This window comes from Bidens hawaiensis, unplaced genomic scaffold, assembly GCF_021521415.1.
Source record: "Bidens hawaiensis isolate Kalapana, Puna unplaced genomic scaffold, B.hawaiensis_p1.1 tig00010900_1, whole genome shotgun sequence".
Taxonomy (NCBI): domain Eukaryota; kingdom Viridiplantae; phylum Streptophyta; class Magnoliopsida; order Asterales; family Asteraceae; genus Bidens; species Bidens hawaiensis.
In genome coordinates this window covers 66,661-83,843 of record NW_027491843.1, presented here as the reverse complement: position 1 = coordinate 83,843, position 17,183 = coordinate 66,661, and the positions used below count along the sequence as shown (strand labels likewise).

General features: G+C 35.4%; 2 protein-coding genes across 2 annotated transcripts; one reads left to right on the top strand and one right to left on the bottom strand.

Annotated features, from left to right (window-relative positions):
* Nucleotides 1-2,064: 2,064 nt before the first annotated feature.
* Nucleotides 2,065-4,529, top strand: LOC143536748 (casein kinase 1-like protein 2). The gene is made up of 13 exons (XM_077030669.1): nucleotides 2,065-2,218; nucleotides 2,310-2,350; nucleotides 2,451-2,520; nucleotides 2,613-2,761; nucleotides 2,845-2,940; nucleotides 3,033-3,103; nucleotides 3,198-3,259; nucleotides 3,338-3,401; nucleotides 3,483-3,567; nucleotides 3,658-3,867; nucleotides 3,950-3,986; nucleotides 4,071-4,198; nucleotides 4,317-4,529. The coding sequence occupies exons 1-13, from the start codon at nucleotides 2,143-2,145 to the stop codon at nucleotides 4,500-4,502; spliced, it is 1,275 nt and encodes a 424-aa protein (XP_076886784.1). The 5' UTR covers nucleotides 2,065-2,142; the 3' UTR covers nucleotides 4,503-4,529.
* A 10,657-nt stretch (nucleotides 4,530-15,186) lies between these two features.
* On the bottom strand, nucleotides 15,187-16,821 carry LOC143536747 (eukaryotic initiation factor 4A-15-like). The gene is made up of 3 exons (XM_077030668.1): nucleotides 16,718-16,821; nucleotides 16,525-16,631; nucleotides 15,187-16,434 (listed from the first exon to the last, which is right to left on the bottom strand). The coding sequence occupies exons 1-3, from the start codon at nucleotides 16,783-16,785 to the stop codon at nucleotides 15,368-15,370; spliced, it is 1,242 nt and encodes a 413-aa protein (XP_076886783.1). The 5' UTR covers nucleotides 16,786-16,821; the 3' UTR covers nucleotides 15,187-15,367.
* Nucleotides 16,822-17,183: the final 362 nt, after the last annotated feature.

The following is a 17,183-nucleotide window of genomic DNA, read 5'->3' as shown; positions in this document are numbered from 1 at the left end:
TAAAAACCATACTCTATGTATCGGGTTCGGGTCGGGTATAAAAACCGGCTATTCTAAAACTGGGTATTTGAATACCTTATTTTCGGGTATTAAAAAAAAAACCTATTTTCAAGTAATTTCTGGTTTTTTTCGGGTATTTTTCGGATACATATTGGATTTTTAAGGGGTTGCAGCTTTTAGGATTTCCGTGTATTTTTCGGGTATAGATCGGGTTTTTGAAGGACCCAGTTCTAGGTATTTGTAAAACCCGGTTCGGGTATGGAACCGGTTCGCGTTTTCGGGTATTACCGGGTACAAATCAGCTCCGGTTCTGGGTATGGGTTTTGGTACTGAAATGCATACCTATCCATACCCTACGGGTAGGGTCAGGTACGGGTTCGGATATTAAAATCCGGGTATAAAAAACCGGTTTCAGGTATTTTTATCAGGTCCGGTTCCGGTTTGGGGTTTTTTTCACCTCTAACCAGGACACAAAAGGTGCCATGTGAATCCATTCAAGCCCAACAAGTGGTGTCCATGGACCAAGACCAACTGTCCATTTGGGTCTCGGGACTTGTATGATATGACAAAAGTGGTCAGGTCGGAATCATAATGTTTTCAAAAAGAAGAAAGATCCGGTTTGACCGGCAAGCACAAACAAGTGAAACAACTTGACAAGCCTGTTGAAAATGCAATGTGACTATGGCTATCATTCTCTATCTTGAATAAAATTTTCAATTATTAGGTGTTTTAGGACACTATATAGTATATACAATGTATCAGATATAACTTTACAAGTATTATATACACATATTAATTGTGCATTTTGTGAGTTTGTGTTATTGTCTATAAATATAATTTTGAGACGAATTAAAATAATAACTATATGTTGGAGGAGTGATTGGGTTCCTTGCCCGTGGAACTTGGGTGTGCAAATTTAATTCGTTTATACTATGTTTACTTCATTTTAATTATATATAAGAAAACAATTAGCATAAAACTAGACATACAAGAGTTAAAATGCAACCAAGCAAAAAAGATAAGAATTGGTATACATTGAGATTTGGCAAACTCCCAAACATTTGTTGATAACCAAGAAACTTGCTAAGCCTAGGATTGGTGACTCACTGACAGAGACAAAGTCTTTTAAACATTCAAAAATTAGTCCTGATAAGTAAAAAAAAATAAAACCGTTGTCTTTCTAAACAAGAAATAAAAACTTACTAGCCTTATTATTACTTATAAACCTTACATGGTTTATACATACCCAAAGCTAGGCACATTTGACTCTAATTAGGAAAGTTAATCAATAGAAATAAATTAAATATTTAAATTTATTCTTACAACCTAAACCATTAAGGCATTAACATAAAAAGTAATCACATTCCATATAACTTGTACCTTGCTCACCAAGTTATATCGGTTATATCGCCTTGCACTTCAAAACATACCAAAATTACTAACACAACCTGAAACCCAAAATTAAGTTTTTAGACTATACGCTATGGGGAAGGGCTTCAAAGCCCCTTCAACGTGACACGTCAGCGCCACGTAAGCACCGCAGGCATCGAAGCCCCCACAAAAGGCGCCCCACTATGGTGCGGGAGGCTTCGAGGCCCCTTTAATACATATATACATATGTATATATGCGTGTTTGAGAGATAGAGAGAGAGGGCCCCACCATCCAACCTCATCCGCGCCCAGCATCACAACCACCTTCACCATCGGCGCCCCACCACCAACCGCGCCCCACGGCGGTGTTCCGCGCCCATCGGCGCCCGCCAGCTCAGCCGTTGGAGCCCCATAGCGACAAGTCTTATAATCAGTTGGCATTAGACAAATAGCTAAGGGACTATTTTTATAAATTAAAAATTATTATGTTATTTCTTTTTTTTTTTCTAAAGAAGCAGTTGACTTGTCCTGACACACACACACCGGCCTTTTAATCTGAACCTATCCGGTTCAAGTAAACAAAATAATAAAAAGATACCGCTTTCGGTTCACAGGTAACGCGTGTCTTTTCCTTTCTATTATTCTTTCTATACATACATATATATATATATATATATATGTATATATATAATTTCTTGTTGAACCTAATTCAGTCCTAATTGTAATAATAATACTAATAATAATAATCTTGATTGAAAACCCTAGATCTTGATGGAGCCTCGCGTCGGCAATAAGTTCCGTCTCGGTCGTAAGATTGGCAGTGGATCCTTCGGAGAGATCTATTTAGGTCAATTCAATTCTATTCACAATTAATAATTGTTGTTTAAATGCCTAAAAATGATGCAGTTTTTATTGATTTTGATTGGTTTTTGTATCAGGTACTAATGTTCAGACCAATGAAGAAGTTGCAATTAAGCTTGTCAGTCTTCTTCTTTTCATTGTTATTATCACTTTATCACAAGTTGTTAATTTTTGAATGGTGTTATTTTTTAGGGTTAATTTGTAAATTTTGTTATTAGGAAAATGTTAAGACTAAGCATCCTCAGTTGCTGTATGAGTCCAGGTTGTACAGAATTTTACAAGGAGGAAGTAAGGGTTAATAATATGTTATACATTTTTAAGAAGTGTTTATCTTATTGTTGAAGCTTATATTATTATATTATTATTAAATATTAATGTAGCTGGTGTTCCGAATGTGAGATGGTTCGGTGTGGAGGGAGATTATAATGTGCTTGTGATGGATTTGCTCGGGCCGAGTCTTGAGGATTTGTTCAATTTCTGTAGTAGGAAGCTCTCGTTGAAAACGGTTCTCATGCTCGCAGATCAAATGGTTAGTCGGTTAATTTATAGCTAAACATATTCATTGCTTTAGCTTTTGATATTTAAGCGGATTGCTTGTGTCGTTCCGTTCAGATCAATCGGATAGAGTTTGTTCATTTAAAATCATTTCTACATCGCGATATCAAGCCTGATAATTTTCTAATGGGCCTGGGACGACGTGCAAATCAAGTAACATATTTTTGTTAATTGTCATTATTTGCTGCTGTTTTGGAATTTGGAACAATGGTTATGCTAAGTTAGTAAATTTTCCTTTTATGCAGGTATATATTATTGATTTTGGTCTGGTGAAGAAATACAGGGATACTACAACTCACCAGCACATTCCATACAGGTAAAATTGTCAAGTGTTAACGATTCAATTATGGCTTTCATATTTTCAATTAATAATAATAATAATCATACATGCTCACTTCTTGGTTCTGCAGAGACAACAAGAACTTGACCGGGACCGCTAGATACGCAAGCATGAATACTCATCTTGGAATTGGTATGTTATGTGATGTTACACATGCATGCCTAGTACTCTTATGCAGTCTTGTTAATATTGACTCGTGTGATCGTGTAGAACAAAGCAGGAGGGATGATTTAGAGTCACTTGGATTCGTTCTCATGTATTTCTTAAGAGGAAGGTAATGCTCGATTCCTTGATTATCTATTCTCAAACCACACTTAATTTCATCAGTCAAATGATGTTTGTGTTTTTCAACCAGCCTTCCTTGGCAAGGACTCAAAGCAGGAAATAAGAAACAGAAGTATGAGAAAATAAGCGAGAAAAAAGTTTCTACATCTATTGAGGTATTAATTATATATTTTTTAATTTTGTATTAATTATTAAATTAATAATTAGATGAAGCTCGGGTCATGATTTATCTCCCACTTTTTCAGGCTTTATGTCGTGGTTATCCAACAGAGTTTGCATCATACTTTCATTACTGCCGTTCGTTGCGGTTTGAGGATAAACCTGATTATGCGTATTTGAAGAGAATATTCCGTGACCTCTTTATCCGTGAAGGCTTTCAGTTTGATTATGTTTTTGATTGGACGATTTTGAAGTATCAGCAGTCACAGATTGCTCCTCCTTCATCCCGTGGTGTTGTAAGTTTGATGATACTCAGTACTCACGCACTTGGTTTTGGAATTTAGAAGTACAAATTAAATCTAATTAATCTAACTGTAGGGTACGGGTGCTGGGCCAAGCGCTGCTAATCCAAATGGTAAAAGTTCTACATTGGTTTTTAATTTTAAATTTTTATTCATAGATACCGGGATGATGGTTGTTAACTGTTAGTCCATTGCAGGTGAGGAAAGTGGGAGGCTGGCAGGTGTGTCCTTAAATGATCCTTCTCGTAGAAGAAATTCTAGCAATTTATTATCTCGGGAAAAGAGTCCAGTTACTAATGATGCGACGATCAGCACAGATGCCATGGTAAGTAAGATTATAAATTTAGTAACTTAAATGCATAATCTTGTTTTCCTTATAAGCGTAATGCAATATGCTCTTTGTATATGTTACCTACCTAATATGCAAATATGGAATTGTGTAGAGAGCAAGTGGATCGATGAGGCATGTGGACTCCGCTGGTCGGTCCCGCATGCCCGAGACAAGACAGAGAAGTACACCACAAGAAGGGTCCTCCAGCAGGAATGCAGCTGCGGCTTCAAACAAGTATGAAACGACTCTTAAGGGAATAGAAAGTTTAAATTTTGATGAAGAAGACAGGGTTCGGTGATCCCTTGTAAATTGTGCAATCTTTTTCCATAAAACAAACAAACTGTTCTTGATAGTAATTGTGATAGTTGGTGACTCAAAATATGTAAATTTGTAGCTTTTGACTTTCAACTTGCATCTCATTCTCTTTGACATGATTTTTATAGTAATAATGTTTACATGAATTTGTTTGGTTCCTTTTTACCGTTTGTAAATGAATACCTACCTGGTTTTGGCTACTAAAACAATTATTTCTTGTTGCAAATATTTGTTGATAAAATTTTATTTTTCTTTGTTTACATGATGTGGCTCTTGTTTTCGACCACTTTTTTAGTTTTTATTTTGTTTAAAAAAGAAAATATTGAATGAATTGATCGTAAATTATCGGATTCCACTACCCCTTTCCTTTCTAGGGAAGATCTTAATCGCAGAGACAATGGAATTTCCATAATGGTTGAAGAAACCTTTGACATTACTTGTGAATAAAAACTCTTGTTGTGCCCCAAAAATGGAGTCTGTTTAGAATCATTAACATAAAGAATAAAATGATTCTGTTGATACGTTCAAATGATTAAACGTTTCACAATTAGTAAACTGGATTTATTATCATAACCTGCATTTTCCAACAAAATCGATCCATTTAAACCATGATCATGAGCAAGTACATAAATATACTCCTGAAAGATAAGTGGATATAAGAAGTAGTGAGATCTATCTAGCCCTAAATAGCTTTGGAATTTATCCATTTAAAATTTTTTTTTATTAAGGGTAGAGGATTTTGGGGGTTATAAATGATACATAGTGCGATACAGTCAAAACAAGGTATTATAGTACAAGATGTTTTAGCTTACCGTCTTTTTTGTTTAATGATTCAAAATGGCGACTGGATTTTTAATACAATTCGGTAAAGAATCGTGAGAATCGTATCATTATACTTGTACATTAAGGTGGCGTTTGTTATGCATGAATGACAGAGGGAATGGAATGATTCATTACGTGGTGGGAATGAAAAAAGTGGTTTGGTTACTCAATGGAATAGAATCATTCATTACACATGGAATTTCATTCCATCAAAACCATTCCTTCCCACCTTTTTTTTTTCATTCTATTCCTCCCTCACCCTACTTTCTCAACATCACCACAACCACTACCATCGCCACCACCACCACCTGACCGCCATCGTCACCGTCGCCACCACCTCCGCCACCACCACCACCACCACCTTACCACCAACGCTACCGCCACCTGACCATAACCGCCACCATCACTGTCACTGCCTGACCACCACCACCATCGTCGCCACCCTACCATCAACATCACTACCAATTTTACTACCGCCACCCCCACCCCCACCACCACAACCACCTCGCCTAGCTGCCACCACCACCATTTTCGTCGCCAGAGCTATCACCACCACCGTCGCCATTTCAGTTTTTTTTTATAAATATATTTTGGGATATGAGTATTTTTATTATTTCTATTTCATTCTACAACTTTTTGGATACCAAACAACATAAAGTAATTATTCATTTCATTCCCATAGGTTAACCAAACAAGACAAAAGAATGGTAATAATCCATTTCATTCTCTTGTTCATTCCATTCCATCTCTCATTCCATTTCCTCTTCATTCCATTGCTTCCAACCAAACATAAAGTGTGATTTTTAAGATATTTATGTAATTGTTACATTCTCTCAGAGTTGGTTTGTGTAGCCTTTTAAGGACGCCTTAAGTACACAATTATAATTCTATCATTAGGCTAGAAACCCTTTGATTAGGGGTGTACACGGACCGAACCGGACCGGACGAGAGCATGTCCGTGTTCGTCCGTTAAGCTGTCGACGGACAAACGGACGGTTCACGAACACTCTACCGAACGAAAATTCATGTCCGTGTCCGTCCATTAAGAAATTGAGTTTGTCTGTGTCCGTCCATGTCCGTTCGTTAATATTGTAAACGGGTGTTAATGAACAATAATGGACAAACGGACACTAATGGACATTAATGGGAAAACGAACATGTGAACATTAATGGACAACAGATACCAATGGACAAATATAAGCGGTTACATATTAATTCCAAACATAAATCTAAAACAACTTCACCTACAAATTTGGAACTACACCATATAACATCCAAATATACTTAACACTTAATATATTAACATAAAGTGGATCACTATAAGAGATATCCGACATATATAGTAATACAATGTAAGGACCTGTTCCCGGTGCCTCACTTTTAGCGTCAGATTTACTCATAAACACAATTTTAAATATCAGATTTAATTAAAACTTTCACGTAAACGTCAACTTCAATCATTCATTACAAAGCATTCAAACCTTTCTTTAAACAAAACATAATACATCATATTTAAAACATTATTTCTTCCATCTTCAGATGCCAGCCGTTCAATCCATGTCATGTGCCATCCTCATGCTAGCTCATTAAACATATATACATGCATGCATATTAAAAGTCAGCTACGCTGAGTGAGTTATAGTTAATCAGGTAACGTACAATACATTCCCATACATTCACGTATACGTATCCGAAGATACATATTCATACATAAACCCAACTTCATTCCCGACACTTTATAACTATCCATAAGAGGACCATTTCATAATGTCCATGAGAAGAACAATTACTAATACCATAGAAGTAACAACTTGCATCATCCATAGAAGGATCTAAATAAACTTTCCATAAAAGGACCCCTGGATATTATCCATAGAAGGATCCTTAAACGTTACCCATAGAAGGGACCCTATATACTTTCCATAAAAGGAGCACTATATTTTATCCATAGAAGGAACCATATACATTGTCCATAGAAGGTACTCCATAGAAGGAATGCATGCTCATTTATATAATATCCGTATAAGGAACGCTAATAAGGTTCACAATCCTTATTTACGCTATCACATATTGAGTCTAGGTCCCATAGTAGTTTAGAGGGATTTGCCATCCTAACTTACTATGCCGGACGTAGATCTCCCATACCATTCATGTATCTGCTTACACATACCTCACATATACGATAATTACATCGTAGCATATGAACACTCTAGGCGTTCTTCACATCATTCATCGAACAACCATACTCCTTGACGATACGTGAAATATCCAAAGATTGTTCACGCACCGACAAACATTCATTCATAACATTCATACATACTATCACATAATTCATCATAGCATACACTTACCATTAAGGTAAGTGAAAAAACATTCACATTGAGTATGCACACAGCCCCGAAAACATGACAAGGAAATGGGACCAGAAACTCACCTGTCTCCGGTTTCTTTCTGAGATAATAGTGATTCCTTTCTTCAATTGAGCACGACTAACTATATATCAATTACACGTATCAATTTCCTAATCCTATACTCTTCCTTTAGGTTGCACCAGAAATGGTTAAGTCTGGTCTATTCTAATAGCCTTGAATTAGAATACCTTTGTATTCAAACGACATGTGATTAGAATACATTTGTATTCTAATGACATGTGATTAAAATATATTTGTGTTAGCATTCCACTTGTATTAGAATACCTTTGTATTCGAATGGCATGTGATTAGAATACATTTGTATTCTAATGGCATGTGATTAGAATACATTTGTGTTAGCATTATAACACACAACTTGTATTCTAATGACATGTGATTAGAATACATTTGTATTCGAATGGCATGTGATTAGAATACCTTTGTGTTAGCGTTCAACTTGTATTAGAATACCTTTGTGTTCGAATGACATGTGATTAGAATACATTTGTATTCTAATGGCATGTGATTAGAATACATTTGTGTTAGCATTATAGCACATAACTTGTATTCGAATGGCATGTGAGTAGAATACATTTGTATTCGAATGGTATATGATGAGAATACATTTGTGTTAGCATACATTTGTATTATAATGGCATGTGATTAGAATACATTTGTATTCTAATGGCATGTGATTAGAATACATTTGTGTTAGCATACATTTGTATCCTAATGGCATGTGATTAGAATACATTTGTGTTAGCATACATTTGTATTCGAATGGCATATGATTAGAATACATTTGTGCTAGCATACATTTGTATTCTAATGGCATGTGATTAGAATACATTTGTATTCTAATGGCATGTGATTAGAATACATTTGCGTTAGCATACATTTGTATTCGAATGACATATGATTAGAACACATTTGTGATATCATTCAACTTGTATTCGAATGACATATGATTAGAATACATTTGTGTTAGCATACATTTGTATTCTAATGGCATGTGATTAGAATACGTTTGTATTCTAATGGCATGTGATTAGAATACATTTGTGTTAGCATACATTTGTGTTCTAATGGCATGTGATTAGGCCTTGTACTTTCCTTCTGTCTTTCTCTCTTTCAGGTATTCGAATAGGGCACTTGTCCCATTCGAATACACCCACTGATGGGTTAGTATTCATACTTTTTTTAGTCATTATTTATATCATCTAGACCCTCATTATAGCACCATATCACTCCTTAAGCATTACCATATCTTCCTTAGCCTAAGATCTAGTCCGGGTGTTCATAAAGCTTGAACCTTTATCGATCCCAAACCCGTTTAGGCTTGATCTAGGGTTTTTACATGAACCGTACATACTAATGAGTCCACTAAATCCATTTATAACATCAAGTTTACATTTTTGTGTTAAACAATACTTGATTTGCCTTATTACCAAGTCTTAGGGCAAACCGTTCTTAAAAACATAATCTTTACGTGTAAAGAACACACCTTTATACGCTTTTAGGCTATGGTTAGCTTTGGTATTCAACAATAGGCTTGTATCTTGCTTGTATAGTCAAGATCTTTCAAGATCCGAGCTTGGTTGTTGATATTGAACCTTGGCCTATTTCTAGGAGGGTTTGTTTGTGTTTTAGAGTGTGTAGGGAGGCTATGGTGTAGAGATGGGTGCAAATGGAAAGAATTAGGATTTAAGGGGTATTTATACTCCCTTAAACCCATGGACCTTAGGCCCATCTTTCCTTTTTAGTCCATAATTAATTCCATATTTAAGGCTTACCATCTTTTATCTTTATTATTACCTTATTATTATTATTATTATTATACCAACTCAATTAATCCTTCCAGCGTAAACAACATATTAAATAATATTTCTTGAAATTTCGGGATGTTACATACAAAAGTGTGATTAATAACACTAGCAATTCCACAATTAAATTACAATACTGGATAGATCTAAACACTTACGATACTGGACGGACGTTACCAGACGAACATTACCGGACGTAATCGGACGAACGTTACCGGACGTTCACGAACACAATCGAATGGACTTGGCCCTTGTCCGTGCTCATCCGATAAGCTTACCGAATGAACTATTTTTGTCCATGTTCGGTTCGTTTATTACACGGATGAACATAAATGAACTTCTTGTCGAACGGATGACTAGACATCCGCCGGACGTCCAGTTCACTTACAGCCCTAAGTCCCGTGAACATATCTTTCAATTTGATATCACCTAACCCCGTGAATATGCAGAAACTAACACGAGATGTGTTACATTCGTCAATTTCGGGTTTTAATTGTATTCGTTTATCATGTAAACCGGCCCGTTTTGTAAACCGAGACCCTCGATATATTCAAAATAATGAATTTTATGTTTCAATATTGTTTTACACTTGTTGGGTCTTGAAAACATCCTTTTCGGTCCTTAAAACGCGATAAAATCACTTAAAACGAACTTCGGGGACCACTCTGTCATTTTTGAAACTTTTGAAAATATCCCCAGCCACCACCCCAGGGATAGCCCTATACGCCGCGTATTGCGACCTGGTGCAGACCAGATTGTCTTTTATATCTTTTAGTTTGTTCTTTTACCCAAACTCGGTTTTTACACACCAAACCTCTTATCTAACCCTCCAAACCTTACCCTATAAATACAAGACCCCTCTCAACACCAATCCCGGCTCTCATTATATTTTTACACTCAAATTCATTGATCTTTAAGGTTGTTTATGCTTGTTCTTGGCAGTTTGACTTTTGAAAGTCAAACTGACCATATCTCTTGTTTATATTAACTTGCTTAGTCTTAATTAATACTTGTTTATGGTGGCACAACACATATATAATATAACACCGCTTTTTACCTTTGGTGGTTACTTCACCGGTTCCGATCGGTGAGGTTTCGGGCCTCGTAAGGCAAGGCTTCATGGAGGACTTCGTGTCCTTGATATATATATATATATACACACACACTTATATAACTTGTTTATACATATTAATCTTGCTTAACTTATGCTCATTTTAGTTTGTTTGTCATATTTACAAGTCTTGGGTATGTGGAGACCATCTATGAACTTGTTGTGAGATGGAAACCGAACCAAACCGAACTTTTGCTTAAAGACTTACTGTTGACTTTTTGGTTGTAAATTTTAAGTATTTTCATTTGTACATTATTATACAAGATCTATGATATTTGGGCATGTGGAAACCATCTATGAACTTGTTGTGAGATGGAAACCGAACCGATTCGATTTTTACTTGCTTAAGACACACGAGTGTGTTTTTAGCTATCAAGACTTGTATATTTCTTTTAAAAATAGTTTACAAACTGATTTTAATTATTTTCTTAAGTACTTGGAATTGTTGGATCCAACTTGATCTTATAACATAATTTGGACCGACAAAACCGAACACTCGCTTAACGTGCGTTGTTAGTTCTAAAACAATAGAGCTACATACTTGGTTAAGTCTTAATAAGTTTTATTGAGTTATCTCATAACATTCATTATTTTGGAAAGTTGACTTTGGGTTTGACCAATTAAAGACCCGAACCAACAACCCAAAACACTCGTTAAGACCCGTTTTAGTATCTTTATCCCAAAGGAACTTGCATTTTTGCATTTCTCCCACCTTATTACTTAACACAGGTTAAGTAAATATCAAGGTTAGATACTTTAACTCGGTTTCGAGCAAACTTACATTTTAAAGGACTATTGTTACAATTTATTAAATATTTACATTTTAAACCTTGAACTTTAATTGTTTACATTTCTCAACATTTATTTCATTTAAAGACCTTCAAGGCAACCCTTTTAATTCAAGACTCCCTTTCACCTAGACTTTGCCCGTTAAACCTCATCATTCCGGTTACCTGCAATTTTTACCAAATCAAGTTTATAGCTTGAACGTGAGTACTTTCATTTCCCCGTTTTTCATCTTTCTTTTTGGGGGTGATATTGCATATTTATTTCAATCTAAATGTTTTATACTTGAGTCGTAAACCACAAAATTTATTGTATACATTACTTAAATAAATGCTTGATTTGGTGTTCTATGCTTACATGCTTATGTGCTTATGTGTTTACCGCTTTTGGTTGGTTGATTCATAAATCCGTGAACTTTCTGATGTTCTCTTATAGCACGGTGCCGTTAATGTATTCTTATTAACGACCTCATGAAATCCGAATCTATTTGGTATTCTCTTATAGACGGTGCCGTTAATGTATTTATATTAACGACCTCATATAAAAATCCTGAACCATCTGGTATTCTCTTATGGCATGTGTCGCTAATGTGTTAGCGATCTCATTATTATCCAAATTGTTGCTTCTATTTATTGTTTTGTATACAAGATTGTGACATTTCTTATTATATACATATTGTTCAAAAACCACGAAATTTCTCACCAACCTTTGTGTTAACAAACCTTATTTTATGCAATGTTACAGGTTTGACCTTTGTTGACTCGAGGACTTGACGAAAAACGTTACCAAGACTATTAGGATATTAGTAAAATGAACAATATAATTGTTTACTTGTATTAAATTTGTTTGTATGAACGAGATGCGTTGTTTATTGATTTTATTAAATAAAATGAGTTGATTAAATATTGTCACTTTAAATATTGTCTTGTGTATTTGTCCAATCACGTTGCACCCCGGCATATTCCGCCGCCATTGGTCGGGGTGTGACAAGATGATTCAGTATTATGTAAACAAACACAACGAGAGCACGATGAATATGCTTCAAAACACACGTATATTAAACGTCTGGTGCTTAAGCCAACGAGTTACAATACAATCAATACTTTACCACCAACGCTACCAACGTCACCTGACCATAACCGCCACCACCATTGTCGCTGCTGGCCTCCACCACTGTCGCCACCACCCTACCATCCCCATCACTACCCATGCTACCACCCCCACCACCACAACCACCTCGCCTGACTGCACCACCACCATTTTCGTCGCCGGAGCTACCACTACTGTCGCCATTTCAGATTTTATTTATTTATTTTTTTTGTTAAAAAATATATATTTTAAGATATGAATGTTTTATTATTCACATTTCATTCATACTATTTTTTTAGATACCAAACAACATAAAGTAATTATTTATTTCATTCTCATTCTATATGTTAACCAAACAATACAAAGGAATGGTAATGATACACTTCATTCTTTCTCTCATTCTATTCCCATTTCATTCCATTACTTCCAACTAAACATACCCTAATTTTTATGACTTTTATTGGTATGTTTAAGAGCATTCTCATTCCATCTAACATTTTCTACGTTGTAATTTAACTAAAACTCATACTTTGCAAAATTTAATACCCATATTTAAAAATCTCCCACAACCCATCCATCAATTTTATCTTTTCTTACTCACAAACAATAATTTTATTATATTTTTTGTTTTATACACTTACAATAATTTAAAGAATGATGAACAGTATTTTTTTATAAATAAAAAGTTGATAAAGCTATTTTTTTTTATAATTTAGGATTGGGGTAAACAGATAGTGGATGAGATGGAGTTAGTTTTTAGAATATTCTTTTTTTTAAATTTAAAGATGTGGAAGAAGATGATGGATGCGATGAGAATGCTCTAACATTTAATAAAAAGATATTGCTTTGACATTTAATAAATAGATTGTAAAAATATACGTTTGAAAAGGAAGTTTTATAAATTATTGTAATGTGATATAATAATATTGTGTTGGCCAAGCTCTATAAATACCATGTCAAGATCTAAGGTACCAGTATAGCTCCGAATACTTTTCATACTTTCAAAAGATTGATTTTGTAATGGAGAAAAATATCATCTATTTTCTTTGCTTTTACATGCTAGTTTTAAGTCTTCAGAATGGAATCGCTACACCTGCAGATGCAGAAGAATGCAAAATATATGGTAATACTTCATTTATTCCCATCTTCCCCGATTATAATTTTCATATATTTCATATTTTTTCTTGCCTATAAAGCCATAAATTACTAAAAGCAAACAAATCAATGTATTTATTTACTTGCCATAATATTAATTATTAGTATTTTGGTTGTCTTGCAGGTGATGGTGTATGTTCTTATTCTTTTGATTTGTCACCCACATGCACATCTAGCCTTTGTGTTGAGACGTGTGGAAATATCACACCAATCAAATCCTCAATGATAGAAAGCGTTTGCCGTGGCACCCTCTGCATTTGTTGCGTGTTTGCAGACAAATGTTAATTTTACAATAGTTGTAGTTCTTTGATAAAAATTAAATATAATAACATTTGTTACCTTATAAATCGGCTAAGTGCAGATACTCATTTATATGTATGTAAGGGTAAACATGCCCCCTTGTTAACTCTCGTCTCCCCGTTGAAAAATCAAATCTAAACTTGTCATACATAGTGTCCGTACCGTATTAGAGAATAAAGTACTTTTAGCCATCGTATATATACAAAATACGAGTACTGTACCAATATCACCCCTCTACCAAATCAAACTGAACCAACACTACCCTACCAACATTCGTATCGGTACTCGTAGTAATGTTTTGTGGTTTTTTTCGTTTTTGTTAAATATATTTAAAATGCATATTAATACCAGTATATATACGAGTTTATAAAACGTATAATTAATCTCCAAAATATTTTGGATACATATACACACCCAAATTGATTTAGTTTCATTCAAGAAATAATACTTGGTGTGAGAAGTCATTACAATCAATCACAACGTTCTTTTTATTTTATTTTTTAATTATTTATAATGGCACGTTAGTAAAAATTCATGTGTTTTATTGGTTAACTATTAAGTTTAGCGAATATTCTTCTGTCTTTTTTTTAATTATAGTAGTTTGCAAGTCCTGACGGCTTTGATAGTTATGTTTTATCTCGATCAACTCGCACTGTCACACCATGCTTCAAGATGACATATCTGCTGATTTGAATTGAATCAGCAACCTTTCTCGTTTGGTGACCAAAACAAGAAACTGTTTTTCTTTTCCTTTGGTGTATCGATTGTTATTATTTAGTTTCGGATTTGAAGGATGTTTTTCTATAATGAAGCTGGATTCACACGAACAGAAATTTTAACGATTTTTTGAACGGTTATCTATTGGTTCCAACTCATAACTCACGTCATCTGCTATATTTTCATCCATCAACATCTCCCGACCGTTGATGTCAAGAATTCTCTATTTTCAAATGAAGTTTGGCAGTGAATAAGAATTAGTACAGGACCAAACTGTTGAATCATGAATCAACCACATTACCAGCTCGGTTAAATCTATTCGAACAAGCTGAACCAATGAAGAGTGAACCGATAACACGACCAGTTGATAACAAGTAACACAAAATATTGCTAAGCAAACCATGCAAATGTTTAAAACCCACATATGACACTAACATGATGCACATACCTATATAAACGAAATCCAAATTTCGATCAAAATTGCAAGCATACTGAAAGATAGAATTCAACGAAATAAACTAGTCCACGAAATTAAATCTAAGGGTACAAGCATGATTCCAAATCCTACTACCGAAACATACGATCTTTCAATAACTTAAAACAAAACAAGAATCATATTCAAGAACCTCCAAAATCAGATCAAATCAGCAACGTTGGACGGCAACTCCTCCACAACAACATTGTAAAACTTCTGGATATCCCCGAGCATCTTCTCATCATCCAATGTCACAAAGTTAATCGCCACACCTTTTCTTCCAAACCGTCCACTACGCCCGATACGGTGAAGATAGTTCTCAGGTTGAGTAGGAAGATCATAGTTAATCACAAGTGACACTTGTTGAACATCAATACCACGCGCCAGCAAATCAGTGGTGATGAGCACACGAGAAGAACCAGAACGAAACTCACGCATGATGATGTCACGTGTGTTCTGGTCCATGTCACCGTGTGTGGCTGACACTGTGTGGTCACGGCTCCTCATCTTGTCGGTCAACCAGTCAACCTTCCTACGGGTGTTCACGAAAATCACACTTTGTGTGATTGCCAACGTCTCGTAAAGATCACACAATGTTTCTAACTTCCAATCTTCTTTCTCAACATTCACATAGAACTGTTTGATACCTTCTAACGTGAGTTCGTCACGCTTCACGAGAATCCTAACCGGCTTGTTCATGAACTTTCTAGTAATTTCCAAAGCTTCTGGTGGCATTGTTGCAGAGAACACACCAACTTGAACCTTCGATGGCAACAGTTGAAAGATATCATAGATTTGATCTTTAAACCCTCTTGAAAGCATTTCATCAGCCTCATCAAGAACAAACATCTTGATGTAATCAGAACGGAGCGACTGTCGGCGCAACATGTCGAAAACACGCCCGGGTGTACCGACAACCACGTGGACCCCGGCTGAGAGAATGCGCTGGTCCTCACGGACACTGGTCCCACCTACACAAGCGTGAACCTTAACACCAAGGTAGTCACCGAGGGCCCGCATGACTTTCTCAATCTGTTGTGCAAGTTCACGGGTCGGTGCTAGAACCAAGGCCTGACACTCGACTGTGTTATAATCGAGTTGTTGGAGGATTCCAGAGCAGAAAGTGGCGGTTTTTCCAGTTCCAGATTGTGCTTGTTGGATTACATCAAGGCCCTTGGTGAATGGGACAATTCCCCTTTGTTGAATTGCTGATGGCTTCTCGAAACCTGCATTGAGATATTAGAAGTTAACTTATTATTATTAATAATAACTTATGGGTAATTTATGCAATATTGGTATCGGTTCGATAGTCCTACCGTATGCATATATGCCTCTCAAAAGATTCTCTTGTAGGCCCATTGCATCAAAGCTGTCATAAACCTCATCATACGATGTGAAGAAATCTTGTCCGTCAGTTGAAAGCCTGCATCATTAGCGAAAATAAATTATCTTTATACTTAAACGAGTAGCCACTAAGATTAATCTTTAAAACAAAGGTTGGTAGCTTACAACTCGTTCATTTTGGAATCAAAGTGTCGAGCATCGAATTGGGATCCTTCTGGTGCTACGCCTGCCATGACTGCAAATAGATGACAACAATTATCTTGAGCAATTCAACATGACAACATGAAATGTTTTTCTATATTCAAAATTAAAGCTACAAAATTTCTAAAATTATACATGTATAAAGAACACACCAAAAAGCCTTGTAGTGATTCAATTAGTCTCAAGATTTTATATTTGGTGATTTCTTCACAAAATTCTCTTCGTTGCTAATTCACAAACAAGTTGTTATTAGATGAATAGAATTGTAACTATATAACCAAATGTTATAATTCCAAAAAATGCAAAAAAAAAGAAAAAAAAAAAAAAAGAAGAAAAAAAAAACTTTACATGAACCTAGAAAAATTTGCACAAATTAGTAACTACTGCAGTTCCAGGTTAAGTAATAATGTATGTGACACAAACATACTAT

Excerpts from the sequence above, each read along its gene's own strand:
- LOC143536748 (XM_077030669.1), top strand. The coding sequence starts at position 2,143 with ATGGAGCCTCGCGTCGGCAATAAGTTCCGTCTCGGTCGTAAGATTGGC. Across the intron at positions 2,351-2,450 it reads AAGAAGTTGCAATTAAGCTT|GAAAATGTTAAGACTAAGCA; the intron begins GTCAGTCTTCTT and ends TTTTGTTATTAG. Across the intron at positions 2,762-2,844 it reads TCATGCTCGCAGATCAAATG|ATCAATCGGATAGAGTTTGT; the intron begins GTTAGTCGGTTA and ends CGTTCCGTTCAG.
- LOC143536747 (XM_077030668.1), bottom strand. The coding sequence starts at position 16,785 with ATGGCAGGCGTAGCACCAGAAGGATCCCAATTCGATGCTCGACACTTT. Across the intron at positions 16,632-16,717 it reads GATTCCAAAATGAACGAGTT|GCTTTCAACTGACGGACAAG; the intron begins GTAAGCTACCAA and ends CTAATGATGCAG. Across the intron at positions 16,435-16,524 it reads GAGAGGCATATATGCATACG|GTTTCGAGAAGCCATCAGCA; the intron begins GTAGGACTATCG and ends ATCTCAATGCAG.